This window comes from Podarcis raffonei, chromosome 5, assembly GCF_027172205.1.
Source record: "Podarcis raffonei isolate rPodRaf1 chromosome 5, rPodRaf1.pri, whole genome shotgun sequence".
NCBI classification, from domain to species: domain Eukaryota; kingdom Metazoa; phylum Chordata; class Lepidosauria; order Squamata; family Lacertidae; genus Podarcis; species Podarcis raffonei.
The window spans coordinates 9635103-9660111 of NC_070606.1; the positions used below are offsets into that span (position 1 = coordinate 9635103).

The following is a 25009-nucleotide window of genomic DNA, read 5'->3' on the forward strand; positions in this document are numbered from 1 at the left end:
AGGCAACCATGCTTCAGAGTACCTGTTAAGTTGTGGGTGAACATATCAGACGACAAAGCGATTCTTCAAACAGCTCTTGTTTATTCACAGGCCAGAACAGAACTGAACTGAAGGGTTCAGCCAGCCTGCTTATATAGAGCTCCACTAGAACGCAACAGTAACCATTTTCTGTAACTATCCAATCACTGAATGTCACTTTCAATCCCTTATTTGCATGTGGACCTGAGTGAAAACTATCTACAGTATCCCCCTGCTGGCCCAGGGTGAGAACTTCAGTACATAACACTTTGCATACATAAATATAATACATACATAAATATAATTATCAGTGCTTTTTTCTGGGGGTACTCAGGGGGGTACCAGCACCTTTCCCCCCCAGGTGTTAAAAGTGTAGCACTCACTGTAACAATTTCATGATGAGTACCAGCCCTTTTTTCTGTAGAAAAAAGAGCACTGATAACAGCAACAACAACAACACTGCTGTATTTGACAGATTGGTAAATGGAAGAGCCACTGAGGGCATTCCCTATCAAAAGATTTCTGAAGCAGCAAAGTGAAAAACGGTTGCTGCGTCCCGTGGAAACAGCCGCTCTTCAGTAGCAGGGTAAGAGAGAATTGGGAAATGATCCATAATGAATTCAAAAAAATGTTTAAAAGTACTTCCCCCCAAAACCCAGAGTCCTTTCTGTCGGGGATAATTCAGACCGAAATTCCCAGGTGTCAAAAAAGGTGATTTATGTATGCTACTCCAGCGGCCCGTGTTTCGTTAGCCTCAAAATGGAAAATGAGCGAGGTCCCAACTAAACAAAAATGGCAACTTAAGTTGACAAAAGATGCACAACTCGCAAACTTAACATATACTCGGAGAACAAGAAGAACACATGTTTAGAGAAGACTGGTTTACTGAATATATGGGAAATAATTAGGTACAGCCGAAAACACAGGCAGCAGTAAGATAAATGCAAGTTTAAATACGTTTTGATGGATGCAATATGCCTGAATGGTATAGTTTCTGTAAAATATGCAGGGGTTTATGATATGTAAAATGAACCATGGAAATAGAAGAAAGTCATTGATATTTTAAGGATGTAAAATGAGTACTTTAAATTGTAAAGCAGAACACATTATACATACATACATATATATAGAATTATAATTTTTATAAATTTGTTTTACAATTTAAAGTACTTTAAATTGTAAAATTTACAATTAAATTGTAAAATTTACAATTTAACAATTTAAAGTACTCATTTTTACATCCTTAAAATATCAATGACTTCCTTTCTTCTATTTTCATGCTTCATTTTACATATCATAAATATGTCTGTGTGTGTGTGTGTGTGTTTGTGATTATATACAGTATATAAAAAGAAACTGCCGCTCTTCGACTTCCGCACAAGCCCATCCTGGCTGGGAGGCGCCATCTTCCCGTACGGAAAAGCTCCATTTTGCTGCCCGGAAGGAAGCTCTTTCTCTCGCCCTGACGCGGGCGCCGCCATTTTGCACGGCGACCTTGCGCCGCCCGGCTCTTAAGACCCCGTCAGCTTTTTCTCCCCGGCGCGTGGGCGGCGCCATTTTGCGTTACGGACGGAGAGAGGCGGGAAAAGGGGCCGCGGGGCCTTGCGGCCGTAGTCCTTCCTTCCCTCCCTCCCTCCATTTTTTTTTTTAGGTGTCTTCATAAAATGCCCGCCGAGAGCTTCCCCTCCCCTCCCCCCCGCTCCAAGATGGCGTCGATGCGGGAGAGCGACACCGGCCTGTGGCTGCACAACAAGCTGGGCTCGGCGGACGAGCTGTGGGCGCCGCCCAGCATCGCCTCGCTGCTGACGGCCTCGGTGGTGGACAACATCCGCCTCTGCTTCCACGGCCTCTCGTCGCCCGTCAAGCTCAAGCTGCTGCTGGGGATGCTGCACCTGCCTCGCCGCGCGGTGGACGAGGTGAGGCGAAGGGAGAGACCCCCCAGGAGGCCGCCCACCCCCCAAACAGCCGCGAGGGAAGCCTGGACCTCCCCCCCCCGGGGAAGGGCCCCGGCGCCCCCCCCCGTCGCTTCGGCCCTCAGCCTTCTCCTCCCCCGGGGTGGGCGCCGCTTCCTCCAGCCCCCATCGGAAAGAGGGGAGGGGTCCCCTCCTCCGCCCCAGGGGGGGGGCTCGGGGGGATGCACATCCCATCTCTGCACACCCGCAGCCTAGGCAAAAAATGACACTTGCATTGTCTTCCGCCGAGGCAGACGGGTGCCAACGACAACACACACACATATATATACACGCGCGCCAAGAAAGGGCTCGAAGCTATTCCTGAGGTCTGTTGCAGCCAGACCTGCAAGGTGGGTTTTCCTCCTTCACCGGGGTGGGCTGCACTTCCTAATTCAGTGATCTTCTATTTATTTACACACACATACACACACACACACACATATAAACAAAACCAAACACACAAATACTCAAAACTTTTCCCGAGGTCCTTTGCGTACCCTAAGGTGCACTTTCGAAGGGGTGGGCTGCAGTTCCTAATTCAGTGATCTTTTATTTATTTACACACACACGCTATATATAAAAAATTTTTTTTCCTTCCAGTAGCACCTTAAAGACCAACTAAGTTAGTTCTTGGTATGAGCTTTCGTGTGCATGCACACTTCTTCAGATACATTGAAACAGAAGATACATTGAAACGCTATATATATATATACACACACACACACACACAACCAAACACACAAATACTCAAAACTTTTCCCGAGGTCCTTTGCGTACCCTAAGGCCCACTTTCGAAGGGGTGGGCTGCACTTCCTAATTCAGTGATCTTTTATTTATTTACACACACACACACACACACACACACACACACACACATATCTATATTTATCTATAGATACCCAAACACACAAATACTCAAAACTTTTCCCGAGGTCCTTTGCGTACCCTAAGGCCCACTTTCGAAGGGGTGGGCTGCATTTCCTAATTGAGTGATCTTTTATTTATTTACACACACACACACACACACACACACACACACACGACACCCAATCACAGAAATACTCAAACTTTTCCCAAGGTCCTTTGCTTACCCTAAGGCCCACTTTCGAAGGGGTGAGCTGCACTTCCTAATTCAGTGATCTTTTATTTATTTACACACACACACATTTATATATAGACACCCAAACACACAAATACTCAAACTTTTCCTGAGGTCCTTTGCTTACCTTAAGGTGCACTTTCAAAGGAGTGGGCTGCACTTCCTCATTCAGTGATCTCTTATTTATACACATACACACACAAAAACACACACAAATACTCAAAACTATTCCCAAGGTCCATTGCAGCAAACCTGCAATACGGGTTTTCCTTGTTCACAGGGGTGGGCTGCAATTTCTCATTGACCGATCTCTTATTTATACACATCCACAAACACACAAATACTCACAATATTCCTGAGGTTCACCTGGCTGGGTTTTTTTTACCTCTTTTTCCAAAGCAAGGCTCCATAAGTTGTGACCTTTTAATCTGATAAGGCAAAATGTTAAACTCTGGACGATACCCTGATACTCTTGTTTCCGAATTTTTTACAAGTGCCGTTGGGGGAGGGGAAATCGGATGGAGGTGTGCTTAATTCTTTTGGGGGGGAATATTAGTAGCCAGTAGGCACTAGGTGATTCAACAGAAATCACTGCCTGGTTCTGCCATATCACATCACCTATGTACATTCAATCTGGCCCAGCCCATCTCTTGCAAGAGTTTGAAGCAAGATCCCTTCCCAACTTCATCCCAGACTTAGTTTATGCATGCAGTGGAGCTAAGTGCTGGTGCTTTACTTGGGCTGTTCTGCTTAAGACCACAGGAAGGCGTTTGTATACTTTTCACACAGCTTCAGGGAAAGACTCCATACAAATGTCTGAATTGATCTCATGAGCACCTGTTGCTCACTCAACCCCCCAAACGTCTCCCTTCCAGAGAGGAGCACACCCTTTTGCTGAAAGCAGTATTTATTGAAACTAAATAATACAAGCACGTAAATCACATAGTGCAATGTTACAACTAATTTATGTATGGCAACACTGGCATCTTTAAAATTGCAAAGGCCCACTAGAAAACTCTGCTACTGTTTGTAGGCATGGGCTCTGGCTGTACATTTATTTAATACTGGCTTGGGAGTGTAATATCAGTCTTTATGACTGCTTTAGAGAGGAATTCCCATTTTTAGCTAGTATTGATTTGCTGGTCATAATTGGGAAGTAAGGTCTAGTGCTACAGGGTTGATTTCCAAATGGCTTATGAGCCACATCCCAGGATTACGTTATCTTCCAAACCTAATTGTTTATTTCAGTGGGTTCCAGCATTCTAACTCTACATAGTATTATACTTTTAGGTTTATGCAAGATCGTTTTGAAACATTGCTCTACTAGTATGGGTGTGCATTACCATTTCTGCTGTTGGGGCATTGGTGATTGTTTCCATGGGAAAAACAAACTATCATATATATTGATAGGTCCAGAAAATAGATAGCTAACCATTCAGAGGAAAGCTGGAAGTAAATACTAGTGGTGATGTGTCTCAGTCAACTGCAGTTACTGGTAGCCGTAGTAACTGATTTGAGCATCCCAGTTTTTGTGAGCTAGAGATGTTGCTAGCATCCTTTCCAGGTGCATGCTAAATGGTACTAAATAGTTGCTAGAGCAGTGAAAGCATACTGATTTGCAACTAAATACAGTGGTACCTCGGGTTACATACGCTTCAGGTTACATACGCTTCAGGTTACAGACTCCGCTAACCCAGAAATAGTGCTTCAGGTTAAGACCTTTGCTTCAGGATAAGAACAGAAATCATGCTTCGGCAGCGCAGTGGCAGCAGGAGGCCCCATTAGCTAAAGTGGTGCTTCAGGTTAAGAACAGTTTCAGGTTAAGAACGGACCTCCGGAACGAATTAAGTACTTAACCCGAGGTACCACTGTTATTAAAATGGTTTGTATTCTGTTTAAGTAGAGGAAAATCGTTCCTTACTGTGCAACAAAGTATTATTTAACCTCTGTTGTTCAGAAAAAAATAGAAGACCTCATTGCTATTTAAGTGATATCAGGGTGTGGCTGGGGCTGGCTCAAAACGTTTTGCTATCTGAGACCTCCCCCTGTGCACTCACGCCTGCTTCTGAGATCTGCTATAGAAAAATTTTGCCGCTGCATTTGGGGCAGCGGCGTGGGCATTCCTAGTCCCTTTGAGACACTCTTACTTGTGAGGAAGGGTCCTTCTTCACAGGGAGAGAAATTGTGGGTGAGATGACCAGAGAGCACCTGTGCCTTTGCCGTTTGTGACAAATACCGTTTAAAGTTTCACAGTTTACTCGTACTAAACTTTAAACAGGCACATTTGGGGGGCAACCTTGCTCACATTGCCTCACTGTAAGGAAGGGCATCTACCTTGGAGAGAGGGCTGTAGAAGTGCCGCCGCCCATTTTCCTTCAGTGGTCAGTGTACAGATGTAGGGATGGGCAAATTTGCCTCTGTATTCCCTACTCCTTATTCTACATATTTTACCCCAGCGAATGTGAGCTACAGGTTTGGTCTATTCAGCAAAATTTTGAGAAAGCAGCTCTTAACGTGCTTTGAACATTCCACTCTTGATTTGCCTTCTCTCTTCTTTTTTGTTAGATGAAAAATGCACTGACAGAAATCATCCAGCTTGCGACCTTGGATCCGGACCCCTGGGTCTTAATGGTGGCCGATATCTTGAAATCATTTCCCGATATAGGTTCCCTGAACCTTGATCTGGAGGAGCAGAATCCCAATGTTCAGGATATTTTAGGAGAACTGCGAGAAAAAGGTAGGTCTTTCATGTAACTTCCTGTGAAATTGTTGTATTGCGCTTGCTTTGTAAAACGTGGATTGGGCGGTGTTTAGATTAATAGATTAATCCTGTGTTTCTCAGGATGTAGGAGTAGAATTGCCAGGTGATCTGGGTCTGAGGCTCAGAGGAAAGATTTTTGGAGGTGGAATCTAGGGGAGTTCAAAGGGAGCATTTGACAGAAAATGTCACCCAGCCGAGGGGCAGAACATGAATTGTAGAGTTGGAAGGGACTATGAGTATTATATAGTCCGGGGTAGGCAGCCTAAGGCCCATGGGCCAGAAGCAGCCCACGGGCGTTGTTTAACCGGCCCACGAGCCACCCCTGAACCGGGCCGCCTGCGCAATCCGGCCCACAGAGGGATCTCCGCCGGAGTGAACCGTCCCAGGCGAGGTAAACCTTGCCGACCCCTGATCTAGTCCAATCCCCTGCAATGCAGGAATATTTCACCCACAACCCTGAGATTAAGAGTCTCATGTTCTGCTGGTTCAGTTGTGCCTCAGGATACGTCTGACGGCTTGATGGTAAAGCCCAAGGGACGTGAGATGGTGCTAATAGAGCCTGTGCTCTTGCCACTTTTCCTTGAGACTGAAAAGGAGGCTAAAACCCCATACCCAGTCAGCTTATCAGACCTGGCCCACTTATGAGGCAAGGTGAGGGACCCGCCAGTGGAAAAGGGGCATTGGCAGCAGCACTGAAATCTCGCGAGATTTCTTTTCCTTTTTAATAATAATTTTTATTAAGTTTTCCATTTAACAATCCAATCATATCACATTAATTATTCCAAATTATACCAATGCATATCATAAAGTCCAAATATTTTGCCAAATTATAAATTTTTGTTGGGGGTTCCCATGCTTCGGTTCAGTAGGGTCCAATCATCTCATATTTCTGCTGCTCTTAGTCTTCACCAGTCCCATCTTTCAATCTTCTTGTTATCCTTTTTCTTCTTAATAGCCTCTGAGTTGTTTCCACAGGCGAGTTAAAGTAAGCAATATTATGCTTCTGTGTGAACTTTTTAAGGCTTTCCCTTTTTAAAAAAGCTGGTAAGTCTTTTGTTTGCAATCAATCCTCACATGCTGTTATTTATGCCGAATCCATCCAAAAGTCCTCCTCGGGTGGCAGACGCCATCTTTCTCAGTTCCGATGAAATAGAATCTAGGCGTTTGCTCATTAATTTTCCCAGACAAGTTGCACCATAAATTAGCCTTTCCAGGGAAGATTTGCCAAGTCGAACTTAGAATACAAACATGATAACAAAGTAATGGCTCACCTCCCCCTATGGCTATTAATCTCTGCAACATGATATTCTTGTAAAGAAGTTGGTAAAATGCGGTCTTGACTATGCTACTACTCAGTGGATTTGTAACTGGCTGACTGACCGAACCCAAAGGGTGCTCATCAATGGTTCCTCTTCATCCTGGAGAAGAGTGACTAGTGGGGTGCCACAGGGTTCTGTCTTGGGCCCGGTCTTATTCAACATCTTTATCAACGACTTGGATGATGGACTCAAGGGCATCCTGATCAAATTTGCAGATGACACCAAACTGGGAGGGGTGGCTAACACCCCAGAGGACAGGATCACACTTCAAAACGACCTTGACAGATTAGAGAACTGGGCCAAAACAAACAAGATGAATTTTAACAGGGAGAAATGTAAAGTATTGCACTTGGGCAAAAAAAAAATGAGAGGCACAAATACAAGATGGGTGACACCTGGCTTGAGAGCAGTACATGTGAAAAGGATCTAGGAGTCTTGGTTGACCACAAACTTGACATGAGCCAACAGTGTGACGCGGCAGCTAAAAAAGCCAATGCAATTCTGGGCTGCATCAATAGGAGTATAGCATCTAGATCAAGGGAAGTAATAGTGCCACTGTATTCTGCTCTGGTCAGACCTCACCTGGAGTACTGTGTCCAGTTCTGGGCACCACAGTTCAAGAAGGACACTGACAAACTGGAACGTGTCCAGAGGAGGGCAACCAAAATGGTCAAAGGCCTGGAAACGATGCCTTATGAGGAACGGCTAAGGGAGCTGGGCATGTTTAGCCTGGAGAAGAGGAGGTTAAGGGGTGATATGATAGCCATGTTCAAATATATAAAAGGATGTCACATAGAGGAGGGAGAAAGGTTGTTTTCTGCTGCTCCAGAGAAGCGGACACGGAGCAATGGATCCAAACTACAAGAACGAAGATTCCACCTAAACATTAGGAAGAACTTCCTGACAGTAAGAGCTGTTCGACAGTGGAATTTGCTGCCAAGGAGTGTGGTGGAGTCTCCTTCTTTGGAGGTCTTTAAGCAGAGGCTTGACAACCATATGTCAGGAGTGCTCTGATGGTGTTTCCTGCTTGGCAGGGGGTTGGACTCGATGGCCCTTGTGGTCTCTTCCAACTCTATGATTCTATGATTCTAACATAGTCTGTCTCATAATGGTGGATCCCGATTAAAAACTGTGTCACAGGAAAGCCTTTTATTTTCTTTCCAGATACTTCAAAAAACAAAGGCTTTAGTTGATATTTTTATTTCCACACAGTTTATTTTCCAATCTCACTTGCTATAGGCTGTATTGACAGTTCTTCTGGGGGGCGTTGTTAGGTAATATCGTAATAAGAAAAGAAAAAGTTTTATCCCCCCTCTTTCTGTTCTATTTCAACATTCCATCTTAGATGTTGTTCTTTAATGTTGTCTTCTTTCCAGTCCAATCCATCACTCAACTTCTCAGCGGCAGGCTTAATTAGCAGCTAATGTACCCTTTTCTTTGCTCGAAGTATGTGCAATAACTCTTATATCCAATTTTTCATCTTAAGAAATGCAACTTGGGTTGCTCTCGGAGACAGCGTCCGGGAGATCTGAGATTGCTCGAGGGCTTTCTGTCCAGTGCCCTCACCCCCTCCTTCTTTCGAAATCAGGGGTGATTTATGGGCAACCGCGGACGAGGCTGCACCTTCCCTTCCACCGGGAAGAAAAACGAGAGGCTGATTTACTCCCATGCAGCCCCTTAATTACCTCGTGTGAGCTGGAGAGATGGTATTGTCGACCATCTTCCAAGGCGCCCCTAGCGGAGCCCCCCCGAAATCTCGCGAGATTTCAGTGAGATCCCACTGGAAGCCAGTGCTTTGTGGGCGCTGCCACAACACAGGTGAGAGAAGCCCGTTGTCGGCAGGGGGGGGCAGCACATTTCCGTTTCACTCCTTGATGCGCCTCTCCTGCAGCTTACACATTGGGGGTGGGCTGTTCCAAAATATAAATCTCTTTGCACAACAAGTTGCCTGAATTGATGAGTGTAAAGGGTAGGGAACCTCTGCCCCATGGTCCAAAGTTCACCCAGCGCAAGTATCACAGGAAGCCGTTTTCCCCAAGCCTCCTGCCCCCATATGTGACCTCTGGTGCAAGACATGTAGAGACAAAGCCGGCTCAGCTGCACAGCTGAATTACATGTGGGGAACTCAGCCGATCTCTGGAGAAAGCTGGGATGAAGTCATGGGCCATCAGTAGTCCAAGCCTGCTGGATTAGCTGTGCAAGTGAGCTCCCCGTGGGGAACGTGCTGGACAAGATGAAGATAACTTGAGGAAATTGAGAAAACGTTTGGTCTTCCAAGTTGGGAGGAAGGTGTAGTTGTCTGCCCAGAGGACGAACGCTTTTCTTAACATTGGTTGTTACAAGAACTAATTTCCTATGTGTTTTCTGATAACATAGTGAGTGAATGTGAATCGTCAGCTATGCTGCCGCTGGAGTGCCAGTACTTAAATAAGAACGCCTTGACCACATTGGCTGGACCACTTACACCTCCGGTGAAGCACTTCCAGCTGAAACGTAAACCAAAAAGCGCTACTCTCCGAGCAGAGCTGCTGCAGAAGTGTAAGTATCAAGACACCTGTTAAGAAAAACACCAGAGGAATAGCCTCAGTATTGTACAGCATTTGAAAAAGATGCAACATGCACAGTAGAATTTGAGATGCTGAACCCAGCCTTGGAGGAAGTCTTGATGCTTTGTAGTCTAGAACTTTGATCTTCAGCTGGTGGGATGGGGCTCTATTTAATATATGGGTGACACCAGTTGGAGCCCCACCATTCTCCCCCTACCCAATCTCTCTTTAAAAAAGATAGATGTAGAACAGTGAATTTTGACAGCTTTACGTTTTTCTTCTTCCGCTTCTGATTTTCAGGCTGCACACCTTAAAATTTCCCTTTGTTCTGCAGAGTTGTTTAAAGGGGCAAGAATCATATCATGTGTGTGAAGGGGAAAGGCAGGCAGGAGCAATACAAAAGGTCCTTTGGAATGGGTGGGTTGAGAGCTGGTGGCATGGATTAATAGCAACATATTTTAGAATGAAAATTGTGCAGGTACCCTAGGACCAGGGGTTCTTCCTGTTCCAGGTATAGCACTAAAAAGGGGGAAGCTCTGTATGTAAATTCAGTCTGTGCATTATTGAGCCGTATGATTTCTTTCCAGAGAGGGTGAAGTTTTAATTGTTCCACAAAGAGCACTGTTAAGAATGACTTGATATGTTTTCCTGGTGGAGTATTAATTAGAATTATTTTTTGTAGCTACTGAAACTGCACAGCAGCTCAAGAAGACAGCTGGAGTGCCATTCCATGCCAAAGGAAGAGGACTAGTCAAAAAGATCGATACAACAAGTAGGATTTTTATTTTCTCTTAGATCTAAGCGACACGTATATATGCAAAGCATGAAACAGCTATTTTGAAGGACGTATATATATATATATATAGAGAGAGAGAGAGAGAGAGAGAGAATGAGTATATAATCTTGCAGTCGCACCCCCCCTTTCTTGAATAATACCTTTGTGTTATCTTAGAACATTGAAAATCCCACATTTTTATTTAATCAACGCTAGCTATTTCTTGTTCTTCTAAAATATTTTATTGACTTGTTTTTAAAAAGTGCAAAGATAACAAAAAGAAAGAAGATAAAGAATAAAAAAATGTGAAAACATAAAACATTGCAGCCTAGAAGGACAAAAGTGCAAAGATACAGCACAGGGATAATAAAGTATTAAGTCATTCAAAGATTCCCTTATAAAATAATCAAGATATATAAAAAATAAAAGTATTATCCACATGTGAGTTAAATCATTATTGAGCATTAAGTTCTATAAAGTCTTAGATGAGCCAGAAGTTTGCATATATTGGTGGCACCAAGCGATCTTGTGCCTCAATATTCATAGAAGAATTCTGATAGCAAAGAGATACTTTTGGTGTATGAGATACCTTTTTCAAGAAGGGTAATTTGCTAAGCACTGTTTCTAGGCTTTGCAGGTAAGGCTGAAAATGGTTAACAAACTTTCTTTGTGGCCCCCTGTGAAAAATGTTGCTGCCTCAGGTTTTTGATAGTGTCACCAAGTTGGGTTTTTCAGTAGCATTTTGTCATTCGGTGGTATATTATTAAAATATAAATAGCCATACGAGGTTTTGGAATACTGGAAAACCAAGTTCTGCGTTAGCGTTCTTCAAGTGTTCCACAGAATATTGAAATAAATCACATATGCTTCTTCTCAAGAATCATATCCTGTCTCCTAGAAGGTACTGTAGGCAAACATGCAATTGGAGTTTTTAGAGTTTTTATCTCCAAAGGTGTAAGAGCAATTAACTGTCCAGCTACTCAAATTAAATGCTGTCCTAAATGCAGATTTAAAATAAAAGTTGGGTTGTCTAAAAGGATGGGAGGGGAGGATGAGGAATGTAGCTTGGTGAAAGCTTTTCATGCAAGTTGATGTTCAGGAATCCTACTTGTGCCTTTGTGGTTCTGGCAGTAGTATTAAGTGTAATTGGCTATTCCCAGAAAAGGAATTCCTCTTTTCACATTTCCTTGCCTTCTGTTACCTTTTCTTTCTGGATTTTTCTGTTTGATATTTCATGGCAACATCTTTTCATGCAATCCAGGCTTCAACCTTATTTACCTAGACAGGTGCTCTGTATCTCTGTAGCTTATTCCTTTCTCCCAATACTCAGTCCATGTATTTTCATTGCTGCAGTTCCTCTGTGATTCTTGCCCCCCTTCTCTCTCTCTAACTCTTCTTTTACTGCAGCAGAAATTACTATTGCTGCTGCTTCTCTCACCAGAAGAACAAGTCCAGCCATAAGCTGCAGTGTTACAACTTGGGAAGAATTTTTCCCCATAGACAAGATGAGCCAGCAACTCCAGTGGAGGTGAAATGGCATCTTCCCTTTATGGACCATTTCACTTGCTTAATTAAGCCAGCCATGATCATTCAGCCTGTCTCTGGTTGCCTGGGATTTTGCTCACAGCTGCATGTTGTGATTTCAGTAATAACAGTCTGAATACTGACTGTCCTGTCTCTATACTGGGGACTGAACTTTCTGAGACCTTGATATCTAGGGCACAGTCATACCCCCCCTTCACTGATGAGCATATTTCACTCTTACGTATACAGAATAATGAGCAAGCATTGCCATTACAATGGTACCTTGATTTTCAAACTTAATCCATTCCAGAAGTCCTTTCCAAAACCAAAGCGTTCCAAAACCAAGAGGCGCTTTCCCATAGAAAGTAATGCAAAATGGATTCATCTGTTCCAGACTTTTAAAAACAACCCCTAAAGCAGCAATTTCACATGAATTTTCCTATCTAACAAGACCATTGGTCCATAAAATGAAAGCAATAAACAATGTACTGCTGTCACACAATCAGTCCGTTGCTGAACAGGATTCCACACAGTCACACACCAAAAAAGAGCCACAAAAACACAAAATAAATAGCAAAAACAGACAGACCTCAGTGTAACACTCCAAATGAAAGTGTGGCACTCAAATCGGAGCAAGTTTGCCTTCTGAAAAAGTTCGCACACCAGAACACTTACTTCCGGGTTTGCAGTGTTTGGGTTCCAAGTTGTTTGAGAACCAAGGTGTTTGAGAGCCAAGGTACCACTGTACAAAATGCGGTCTTGATTATGCTACCACTCAGTGGATTTGTAACTGGCTGACTGACCGAACCCAAAGGGTGCTCATCAATGGTTCCTCTTCATCCTGGAGAAGAGTGACTAGTGGGGTGCCACAGGGTTCTGTCTTGGGCCCGGTCTTATTCAACATCTTTATCAATGACTTGGATGATGGACTCAAGGGCATCCTGATCAAATTTGCAGATGACACCAAACTGGGAGGGGTGGCTAACACCCCAGAGGACAGGATCACACTTCAAAACGACCTTGACAGATTAGAGAACTGGGCCAAAACAAACAAGATGAATTTTAACAGGGAGAAATGTAAAGTATTGCACTTGGGCAAAAAAAATGAGAGGCACAAATACAAGATGGGTGACACCTGGCTTGAGAGCAGTACATGTGAAAAGGATCTAGGAGTCTTGGTTGACCACAAACTTGACATGAGCCAACAGTGTGACGCGGCAGCTAAAAAAGCCAATGCAATTCTGGGCTGCATCAATAGGAGTATAGCATCTAGATCAAGTGAAGTAATAGTGCCACTGTATTCTGCTCTGGTCAGACCTCACCTGGAGTACTGTGTCCAGTTCTGGGCACCACAGTTCAAGAAGGACACTGACAAACTGGAACGTGTCCAGAGGAGGGCAACCAAAATGGTCAAAGGCCTGGAAACGATGCCTTATGAGGAACGGCTAAGGGAGCTGGGCATGTTTAGCCTGGAGAAGAGGAGGCTAAGGGGTGATATGATAGCCATGTTCAAATATATAAAAGGATGTCACATAGAGGAGGGAGAAAGGTTGTTTTCTGCTGCTCCAGAGAAGCGGACACGGAGCAATGGATCCAAACTACAAGAAAGAAGATTCCACCTAAACATTAGGAAGAACTTCCTGACAGTAAGAGCTATTTGACAGTGGAATTTGCTGCCAAGGAGTGTGGTGGAGTCTCCTTCTTTGGAGGTCTTTAAGCAGAGGCTTGACAACCATATGTCAGGAGTGCTCTGATGGTGTTTCCTGCTTGGCAGGGGGTTGGACTCGATGGCCCTTGTGGTCTCTTCCAACTCTTATGATTCTATGAACTGCAGGTAATCTGCTTCCAAGCATCCTGCCTCGCCTTTGCTCAGCTACCATGATCTCTGGGCACTGTTGATGCTTATAGGTGTCCTGCAGGGCGTTCAGGTGTACTGAAGGCTGCATTACAGAGAATCCTGCCACATCCTCTCTTTTTGAACGAAGTAGCCTATCCACATGCTGGAATATATTGTTGTATTGCCTCAGGGGGTTGCAGGGTGCATTCTTCTCAGATCTCTTTATACTTGGGCTCTCCAAATGGAATAGGCAGTGGCTGTGTTGATTCCAGGAAAAAGCAAAGTTGCTGAGCCTTTGTCCATTCATTCATTCATTCATTCATTCATTCATTCATTCAGTCCATTTATACCCCAGCTTTAGTGTAGTGTACATGGTTCTCCCTCTCCTCATTTAATCTCCACAACAGGGGTCAGCAAACTTTTTCAGCAGGGGGCTGGTCCACTGTCCCTCAGGCCTTGTGGGGGGCCGGACTATATTTTGAAAAAGAAATAAATGAACGAATTCCTATGCCCCACAAATAACCCAGAGATGCATTTTAAATAAAAGGACACATTCTACTCATGTAAAAACACGCTGATCCTGGACCGTCTGCGGGCCGGATTGAGAAGGCGATTGGGGCAGATCCGGCCCCCGGGCCTTAGTTTGCCTACAACCCTCCACAACAACCCTCTGAGGTAGGTTAGGCTGAGATGCAGTGATTGGCCCAAGGTCACCCAGTAAAATTCATGGCTGGGGTTCTGAACCCTTGTCCCCTTAGGTCTGACACACTAACCACTATAGCACACCCCACCTGCTGCCTCCCATAAGAGATGGTAAAATTTGGTAATGTTGTGTACTCTGATACCTTCTGAGAGCTACTTCGTTTAGATGTTAACTTCTAATAGTGAGGAATCTTAAAACTGCCTTCCTTCCCCTAAGCATTCACGGGTTGCCAAAGTAATAGCCATATTTCTCCAATTTTTACAGAAGTGTGTTAACAGTGTTTGAGAATTAATGGAGTAGAATGAGGACTGTGTTGAGGAAGTAAGATTATGGAAGTAAGCAAAGGGGAAAAGCACATTTAAAAAAGCATGCATCTTGTATGTGTTGCTTCACAACACTAATGTCCTCTGGACTACATTTGTGAATTCATCTATATGTATACTCAGTATTGCTTTGAAATGTTTTGGTCTACAGTAGGAGTCTTACCTAACCCTAAGGGACGCGGGTGGCGCTGTGGGTTAAACCACAGAGCCTAGGACTTGCCGATCAGAAGGTTGGTGGTTCGAATCCCCGTGACGGGGTGAGCTCCCGTTGCTCGGTCCCTGCTCCTGCCAACCTAGCAGTTCGAAAGCATGTCATGTGCAAGTAAATAAATAGGGACCGCTCCAGCGGGAAGGTGTTTCCGTGCGCTGCTCTGGTTCACCAGAAGCGGCTTAGTCATGCTGGCCACATGACCCGGAAGCTGTCTGCAGACAAACGCCGGCTCCCTCAGCCTTTAGAGCGAGATGAGTGCGCAACCCCAGAGTCGGTCATGACTGGACCTAATGGTCAGGGTTCCCTTTACCTTTACCTTTAGGAGTCTTACCGCTGTGTTCAGTTCGGTGATTTTCCCCCCTTTTGTTTTTGTATAGCTCCACTCAAAGGGATACCTAAACAAGCACCTTTCAGGAATCCCACTACTCCAAGTGTATTTAGTCCTGCCGGAAACAGAACTCCGATTCCACCCTCGAGAACTCCTCTGCGCAAAGAGAGAGGAGTAAAGGTATTTATGCAGCTTCAAGTGTTCTTTCCTTGACACTCTCCCTTGGCTTCTGAATATTCAGTCTTTTCAAAGTTAAAAAACAACAGCCCTGTGTATTTGTCCAACTAGCTTGGGTGTTATTTCGTTATTTCATTCCTGTTGTGTTTACACAGTTTTGTTTTTTAATTTAAAAAATCACACAGTACTCTTTGGTATGGTGAGGTACAGTATGGATACATATACTAAATTCCCTTCCCCCCTGTTAATATTGTATAAGGGAAGTTGCTCTAACATGATGCATGTATGTGGAAGTTAGACAGGGCAATCCATGCATCAGAAGCTAGTAAACTCTGCAATAAATGTGAAAGTAAGTGTTCCTTTGGTGTATTTGTAGTTACTCGACATCTCAGAGCTGGATACGGTTGGTGCTGGCCGGGAAGCCAAAAGGAGAAGAAAGACCTTAGGTTAGTATATAGGGTTACAAACTGGTATATAGGGTTAAGTACAAAGTCTTTTGTACTTAATCTGTCAAATTAAATTTAGAGCTAAAGGCTAATTGTTTGCTTTTCTGTTCATTTGCCACTTATTAAAGCTGCTGTGAAATTATAGGGAGTTGAGATTTGATAACATGGAATAATTGTCTGTGTTAACTTGTGATAGGCTTGAGAGAGTGAACAATTCACAATAGCGCACCTGCTTGCGGACCAGCGGAGAGGTTTGGAAAATAGTAACACACATAATTTGAAAAAGATATGCAGGGAAACAAGAGGGAATATATAAATGATTATTGATTCATCTATCTAAATCTGTTTTCATTAATAAAGAAAAACTACTATATGAAGGCTGCCATGCGTTTGGACTCGCCTAGGGAGGCAAATTGAATTGTTCTGTTGTATTTGTACACAAATTTGGCTGGATCTGAGAGTTAGCAAAACGAATAGAATAGAATAGCCATGGGCCACAGCAGAATAAAACAACATACAGAACATTAAAATTTCCATAAAGGTGCACAGGTCGTAGTTAAGATTAGGACATGAGAATGAATACAGTACATGAAATAGGAAAGGCTAACCCTGCACAAATCCAGAGTGAAGTCCCTAAGACAGTTGGATGGTGCCTAGTACACCTCTTTCCGGCAACTGCAGCTCAGCTGGTGCCCAGCATTATTTGTCCGCTTTCCTTTGGACCACATCAGTGAGGAGGGCTGCCGAAACCACATAACACCCGTCTTGAAAGACCTACATTGGCTCCCAGTACGTTTCTGGGCACAATTCAAAGTGTTGGTGCTGACCTTTAAAGCCCTAAACGGCCTTGGTCCAGTATACCTGAAGTAGCGTCTCCACCCCCATTATTCAGCCCGGACACTGAGGTCCAGTGCCAAGGGCCTTCTGGCGGTTCCCTCGCTGCAAGAAGCCAAGTTACAGGGAACCAGGCAGAGGGCCTTCTCGGTAGTGGCGCCTGCCCTGTGGAACGCCCTCCCACTAGATTTCAAAGAGAAAAACCACTACCAGACTTTTAGAAGACATCTGAAGGCAGCCCTGCTTAGGGAAGCTTTTAATGTTTGATGGTCTATTGTATTTTAATATTTTGTTGGAAGCTGCCCAGAGTGGCTGGGGAAACCCAGCCAGATGGGCGGGGTATAAATATTATAATTAATTAATTAATTAATTAATTATATTGTTGTCTGGGCAGTCCAGGACCTCCATACACATTGCCCAGGCTTGTACCCCAAGGAAGTCACTTTGGTGCTACAAACACAGCAGTTTGACTTCACCCCTGGAGGCACATTCCATTGTCTCTCGAGATAGATGCCAATAGATTAAAAGCTTTCTGAATTTCTATTGTCACGAGACATAACAGATATTATTTCATATTGATGCTGTCATTTTGCACACGTTAACAATTTTGTTGGTTCTTGAGGACGTGAGAGCAGTTATGTCCGTTCTGAGTTCCTGCAGCCCAAACTTTACTTCCAGCTGTTTCTTGTACCATTCCCCTGTGGAATCGGTGCTTGTACAGAGAATTCAAAATTCGGCTTAGGATTTTATTTATGTTAATGGATGAATTAATATGTTTAATTTCATAAAGTGAAGATTTAAGGATGTTTATGTTTAAGTTAAATTTTATAAGAATTAAGATTTGGGAAACCGTTAAAAGGATATACAATGAAATTCAACCAAGGGGAAGCAGGGAAGTCATTTAACCAAGTTAATAAGTGTAATTTTTAATAAGGCTATGATTTATGTTTGTTTGTCTTATGTGTTTGTTTGTTTATAATATTGTGAAAACCAATAAAAAAATTTGGGGGGGAAAAAAGGAGAGAATTCAAAATTCGAAAGTAGTTTTGGATTTTTAAAAATTCTTTATTTGGGTAACCAAAACAAGGCAGCAGTTATGGCTAACTAGCTTCTATGTTTGTTTACTGTGTAGATACAGAAGTGGTCGAAAAGCAAGCGAAAGAAGAGACAGTCGTGGAAAATGCTACTCCAGACTACGCTGCTGGTCTCGTATCTACTCAGGTAGGATTTAGAACGGTATTGTATATTGGGCTGCTTTCTAAGCCTCATCCATGTAGGTCTCTGCTCTGCAATCACAGGCACGAACAATGTACCCTGAATTGTCAAAATTATTTTTGAAATAGTTTAAGGATGCATGTGCTGTTTTACAGAAAATTGCCTCTTTGAACAATGACCCTGCCCTAGCTTCTACGAGCTATCTGCCTGCAGCACCCAGTGTCGTTCCATCTTCCTCTTACGTTCCAAGTTCCGACACCACGCAGCCCGGTAAGTGACACAATTTTCCATTTTTGCACTTCTGAACATGTTCGTTACTGATATGTTCCACATTGTAAAAACGACGACACTCAAAAGGCTATGGCAAGTACTTTCATCAGAATAATGTTTTAAAGCAGTGCGCAGAGTGCAAGTCAAACGAGGACACATCACCTGCAGCAAGCTTTGAATCTGTTCTGTATTCAAACAGCCAAAAATACCGGAATTCAAGGAAGATGCACAGGGCTTCAGTTTCTATAATAAGCCCAAAGATAATAACAATATTGCCTAGAGCTGAGGTGGGAAACATTTTTGGCTCAGTAAGCTCAATCCTTATCTACACACACACTCACTCACTGGCAGGTGGAAGGAACAACTCACCCTCCAATCATCCAACATCAGTTGATTGGCACCTGTCAGAGTCAGTTCGCCAGTGTTTCCCAACCAGCTGGTTGTCTGGTGCTTCAGAAGCCCTGTGCAAAGGCATTGCAAGCCGCTGGGAAGCCCTGTGCATAGGGTTGTAGGTGGTTCTCAGCCGTGCCTGCTAAGCGACTTTGAGGGAGGCCCCACCACCTGACCCACATGCATGACATCAGGTGTAGGGCAGATGGGCATGGCTTGCCAGAAGCATCCTCCCCGGGCCAAATGGGGAGGCCTGGTATGCCGGATTAGGCCTGCAAACCGGAGATTCCCTAGTAAAAGGTAAAGGGACCCCTGACCATTGGTCCAGTTGTGACTGACTGGGGTTGCGGCGCTCATCTCGCTTTATTGGCCGAGGGAGCCGGCGTACAGCTTCCGGGTCATGTGGCCAGCATGACTAAGCCGCTTCTGGCAAACCAGAGTAGTGCAAGGAAACGCCGTTTACCTTCCCGCAGGAGCAGTACCTATTTATCTACTTGCACTTTGACGTACTTTCGAACTGCTAGGTTGGCAGGAACAGGGACCGAGCAATGGGAGCTCACCCCGTTGCAGGGATTCAAACCACCGACCTTCTGATTGGCAAGCCCTAGGCTCTGTGGTTTAACCCACAGCGCCACCAGTGTCCCCAAGAGATTCCCTAGTCTGTACTAAAGTTACAATGTGAATGCATGAAGCAGTATCAAACTTCTTGTGAAAAATACTTACTGAGACCTTGAATCCTTTCTGGGCATGGTCTGTAGAGACCTTGCCTGGCCAGTGATGGATGGAGGAAGTTTCATCTTCCTTTAGGTTAGTTATGTCAGCTTCTGCCCGAATTGCCACATCCACTCATTTCTGTAAAAAGACAGGATTCTCTCAGTTAACATCCCAAGATGCAAAAATGAGGCTACTCAAAGGTTCTTGAAAAAGCACTGAGGAAATTAGTGCAGCAACAAAGTACACTTGGTCACTTTGTGCTTCTTTATTTATTACATTTCACAGCATTTATTAGGCTGCTTGATTGTAATAAAACCTCAAAGCAGTTTTATAAAGGATTGAGTGAAAAAGAGGGATGTGGCTGTTGATATTTCAACTCCAGGCAATTGTCCGAACTCCTGGGATAATCTCAAAGATTACCGGGTTTCAGGTGTCACGCTTAAACCAGATCTCGCAGAAACTTCTGAAGCAAACCAGAATATAAGCATTTCGGAGGAAACAGAAACCAGATGGCATAAAGGAGGGGTGGTAACGTTTTTGTCCTCACAATCCACATCTGGCGGTGGGGAGGCATTTGGTGGCTGTGTGGCCCAATGTGGCACTGTGTGGGACACGGGTGGCGCTGTGGTCTAAACCACAGAGCCTGGGGCTTGCAAATCAGAAGGTCATGGTTCGAATCCCCGCGACAGGGTGAGCTCCCGTTGCTCAGTCCCTGCTCCTGCCAACCTAGCAGTTCGAAATCACATCAAAGTGCAAGTAGATAAATAGGTATCACTCCGGCGGGAAGGTAAAACGGCGTTTCCGTGCATTGCTCTGGTTCGCCAGTCATGCTGGCCACATGACCCAGAAGCTGTACGCCGGCTCCCTCGGCCGCTAAAGCGAGATGAGCGCCGCAACCCCAGAGTCGTCTGCAACCGGACTTAACGGTCAGGGGTCCCTTTACCTTTATGGCACAATGGGCAGGGTGATTCCACACTTGCACAACCTCTCTCTCACCTCAGCTTCTTCCAGCGCACCCTCAGCACTGACGTCACTGGGTAGCTGCCTCAGGAGCATGGAGATGAGGGGAAGGTTGAAACCTCCACTTCACAGGGCTCCCAACCAGACAACATCTCTGCCTCCATCCTGCTTAGTCGAGGGATCTTTTCGCTGCTGCCCACTTGATGGCTGACGGGTGGAAAGTGACTGGGCTTGTGGGGCTCAAATGTGGCTTTCCTTTTGGGTCATGTCTTCCTCCCCTGCTCGTGTCCCATGACTGGACTGAAGCACATAACATTAATTTTATAGGATCTTGCCTTTGTGTGGTGCTATTTTATATATCAGGGATGCGGGTGGCACTGTGGGTTAAACCACAGAGCCTAGGACTTCCCGATCAGAAGGTCGGTGGTTCGAATCCCTGCAACGGGGTGAGCTCCCGTTGCTCAGTCCCTCCTCCTGCCAACCTAGCAGTTCGAAAGCACGTCAAAGTGCAAGTAGATTAATAGGTACCACTCCGGTGGGAAGGTAAACGGCGTTTCCGTGCGCTGCTCTGGTTCGCCAGAAGTGGCTTTGTCATGCTGGCCACATGACCCGGAAGCTGTACGCCGGCTCCCTCGGCCGACAAAGCGAGATGAGTGCTGCAACTCCAGACTGGTCGGTCACGACTGGACCTAATGGGCAGGCGTCGTTTACCTTATTTTATATATATATATCTTTTTTTTAACCTAGAGGAAGTGTTATGAGAATATTTCCCCCTGTATCTGGGAAGCATGGCCTGGTATCCAAGTTCTTCACATTACCCTCTGTGCGTCACCTTTGTGCATCCACTTTTGCCTTTGTAATATTTAGACTCTACCTTTTTGAAATTAGAGTTGTGAGCGTGTGTAGGGAGGGATGTGAGAAAAGGTTTCAGATCTGAGAAACGAACATAAGCTTCAAGCAGCGATTGGCGATTTCAGATCTGACAGGAAGCAGGTGTGCTGTTTCTCTTTCTGGGGAAAGGCTTCAGCTGAATAATCTCAGTTTGTACCCAAATGGTGTCTTTCAAGCCCCCGCAGCACTCAGGATTTTAATTTCACGTATGGCCTGCGGAATTCTGGCTTTCTGCAAGCACCTGTGTTCCCTGTGCTGTGGAGGCAAGCAAGCAAGACAGAAAAGCAGACAAGCAAAAGCGAGGCTTTAGGTAATGAAGGCAGGGCATCAGGAAGAAGGTGGAGAGACTGTCACTGCCTGTCGGAGGGGGACCTTTTTGCTAAGTTACATGTTATCCTTTAGTGACCCTTGGGAAAGAAAGTAAAGGTAAAAGGTAAAGGTACCCCTGCCCGTTCGGGCCAGTCTTGCCAGACTCTAGGGTTGTGCGCTCATCTCACTCTATAGGCCGGGAGCCAGCGCTGTCCGCAGACACTTCCAGGTCACGTGGCTAGCGTGACAAGCTGCATCTGGAGAGCCAGCGCAGCACACAGAACGCCGTTTACCTTCCCGCTGGTAAGCGGTCCCTATTTATCTACTTGCACCCGGGGGTGCTTTCGAACTGCTAGGTTGGCAGGCGCTGGGACCGAACGACAGGAGCGCACCCCGCCGCGGGGATTCGAACCGCCGACCTTTCGATCGGCGAGTCCTAGGTGCTGAGGTTTTACCCACAGCGCCACCCGCGCTGTGAAAGTAGAAAGTAGGGAAGCGTTAAAATTTGTAATGAGAGTAAACCATACGAACACCATGTTGTTGTTGTTGATGACATCTTTTGCTGCAAACAGCTGGCTCCGTCCGGGAACCCTTGCAAGCGAAAGAAGAGCCTGCGACGCCTCCTGGCACTGCTGTCCCGACTCAGTTTAAGCAAAGGACACCCATGTATAACAGCAACGCAAACACAGCTGCAGCGACGCCTACCTCTCCTGTGACTCCTCCCGCCGCCCCTCCAGCAGTGCAGGCGCCACCGGCAGCTCCTCCTCAGCAAGCGCCGCCCAAGAAGAACCTCTCTCTAACAGTAAGCCAAGAGAACTCTCTCACAATGTATATAGACGATTCGCTTGGATCCTTTCCATTGCTTCTGCAGAAATAGCCAGGCGTTTGCAATCTTGTTTATGAATATGAGGATCTGGGTAGCACCAAACCATAAGACTGCTAACATTCCAGGGTATGGATGCTAATAACCTTGTTGCCACATTTCAAAAAGTAAAAACCAGGATGCCCCGAAAGTTGTTGATTTTTCAAGATCCAGGGCAAAGCACCACCTTTCGGAAATCCACACCCCCCCCAATGTCAATTCTGCCTTTGAAATCCTGGTAATGTCCGGGAAAATCTGAATGTATGACAGCCCTACCTTGTAGCTCTTTAAGAGCACTTTCAGGATTTGCTTTGATTACAAATAGACCTCAATACTGATGAGAACTGATGGATGCCCTGCCTGTGCAACTTCTGACCCACTAAGGAGGTTCAGGTGGCACCTTCATTATACACCTTTAGACGCCAGGCAAAAACGTTCTTCTTCAACAAGGTCTTTGAAATGTGTTGGTGGGGTTATTGGGTTGTTCTAGTTTTTATTTTTATTACGTACTTTGTGTTTTTATGTTGTGAAAAACCCATCTTCCACCCGTGCCCATGAGCCAATTTTGAGAAGTGGGTAAGACTGCTCACCTGTCAGTTAAGGTAAAGGTACCCCTGCCCGTATGGGCCAGTCGTGTCCGACTCTAGGGTTGTGCGCCCATCTCACTTAAGAGGCCGGGGGCCAGCGCTGTCCGGAGACACTTCTGGGTCACGTGGCCAGCGTGACGAAGCTGCTCTGGTGAGCCGGCACCAGCGCAGCACATGGAAACGCCGTTTACCTTCCCGCTAGAAAGCAGTACCTATTTATCTACTTGCACTTAAGGGTGCTTTCGAACTGCTAGGTGGGCAGGAGCTGGGACCGAAAGACGGGAGCTCACCCCGCCGCGGGGATTCGAACCGCCGACCATGCGATCGGCAAGCCCTAGGTGCTGAGGTTTTACCCACAGTGCCACCCGCGTCCCTTCACCTGTCAGTTACCAGGTGTCATAATGGCTTCAGGTCATTGATACCTGCCAAGGGCTTGAAGGAGAGGTTGCTGCAACAGCCCTTTAACTGAATGGTGATTGCAGCAAGCTCCTTTGAAGATGCGCCATCAAAGATGGTGCAACCCTGATCATGGAACTCATGGAAGTCTCTTTAGAGCAGGGAGGGGGGGCATCTCTTAAAAAGCAGAGATTTTCCCTTCCACAGAAAGAGCTGTTTGGATTCAAGGGTTTTCCCCCAGAAAAATAATAACTACATTTTCAAGTGGGGCACTTGGTACACTCCAGAGGAAGCAGCTTGGATTCATAGAACACTGGGGGGAGCAGCTAGAATCCAGGTTGACTCCTCCAGGCCCCTTGGTTACACCAGGGAGTTCAGCTGATTTTTGGTGCTCTCGATGAGCCCTGTTCTGCTCTTTAAACCCCAACAATTGGCTGATGGTTGGAGCTTCCGTGTATCTCCCAGAGGGCTTTGCGTTCCTTTACCTTTCTATTTGGGTACTTGGGTCAAAGATCCCCAGAAAGATACCCAAGTGATGGCCTACTCTGTACCTCTCTCTTGGAATTTAATGGTAGATTTAAGACACACACAGAGAGAGAGAATATCAGCTGCAAGAATATGAAGAGCTCTGGCCAATGTACCGCTCTTGACTACATGAAAATTAGATTAGAATGAAAGCTCTGAGGTTCTGTCGAGGGGCGCTGATGCTTTTTCTATTCCAGCACAAGATAAGGGATTTGTCAATTGAGAAACAACGAGGCTGGGTGCTTGAAGTTATTTTCTGTTCTCCCGATCATTTCCTCTCCTGAAATAAAATCTTGCTGACTCTTCCTTGCAGAAGGAACAAATGTATGCAGCGCAAGAAATGTTCAAGACAGCAAACAAAGTCACGAGGCCAGAGAAGGCTCTCATCCTTGGGTTCATGGCAGGATCCAGAGGCATGTATTCCGAACCGTATTTCTTTGCCTTGAATATCAAAGCCAGGTGCCTGGATATTGTGGCTGGCAGGATCAGGGATAACTGGCAAGGCATCTTAAGCAGAGGCCCGGGATGCAAAAGGCTGCTTAATGATCCCAGAGGCATTGCAGTGACCTTCCTCTTGGGGGTGGAGTAGGGGATCTGTGTGCATTGAGATACAAAGCTATCCTTGAATGTCATGGGTGCAATTATTTCAGAATATCAGCACACACTTTTCACAGGAGGGGAAATACGTATATGAGGGAGCTGCTGGTGTGTACCAGAGCAGATCTTGTTTTCTGCATTGCTCCTGGCCTGAACCGTTTTCCGTTTGCTAAGCTCCCGCCCGTGACGTGTGTCTCTTGTTGCCTCCACAGAAAACCCTTGTCAAGAACAGGGCGACATAATTCAGATCAAACTGAGCGAACACACGGAACTGCTGCCAAAGGCTGACGGCACAGGAAGCACCACGATGCTGGTGGACACGGTTTTTGAAATGAACTACGCCACTGGCCAGTGGACCAGACTGAAGAAATACAAACCAATAACTAACGTTTCTTAAACAATTCAGTAATAAAGTGTAGACCAAACAGACCATAGAATAA

The 25009-nt window shown here is 45.3% G+C and overlaps 1 protein-coding gene across 1 annotated transcript; it reads left to right on the top strand.

The window, feature by feature from the left end:
- Nucleotides 1-1687: 1687 nt before the first annotated feature.
- Nucleotides 1688-25009, top strand: NELFA (negative elongation factor complex member A). Its single transcript, XM_053387767.1, has 11 exons — nucleotides 1688-1934; nucleotides 5635-5806; nucleotides 9526-9687; nucleotides 10378-10467; nucleotides 15446-15576; nucleotides 15950-16019; nucleotides 17986-18074; nucleotides 18224-18338; nucleotides 22175-22404; nucleotides 24286-24385; nucleotides 24782-25009. Exons 1-11 carry the CDS (start codon nucleotides 1725-1727, stop codon nucleotides 24964-24966), a joined length of 1554 nt encoding a protein of 517 aa, XP_053243742.1. The 5' UTR covers nucleotides 1688-1724; the 3' UTR covers nucleotides 24967-25009.

Coding starts and splice junctions, on each gene's coding strand:
- NELFA (XM_053387767.1), top strand. CDS start 1,725: ATGGCGTCGATGCGGGAGAGCGACACCGGCCTGTGGCTGCACAACAAG. Junction 15,577..15,949: donor GCAAAGAGAGAGGAGTAAAG/GTATTTATGCAG, acceptor GTGTATTTGTAG/TTACTCGACATCTCAGAGCT. Junction 18,339..22,174: donor TTCCGACACCACGCAGCCCG/GTAAGTGACACA, acceptor TGCTGCAAACAG/CTGGCTCCGTCCGGGAACCC.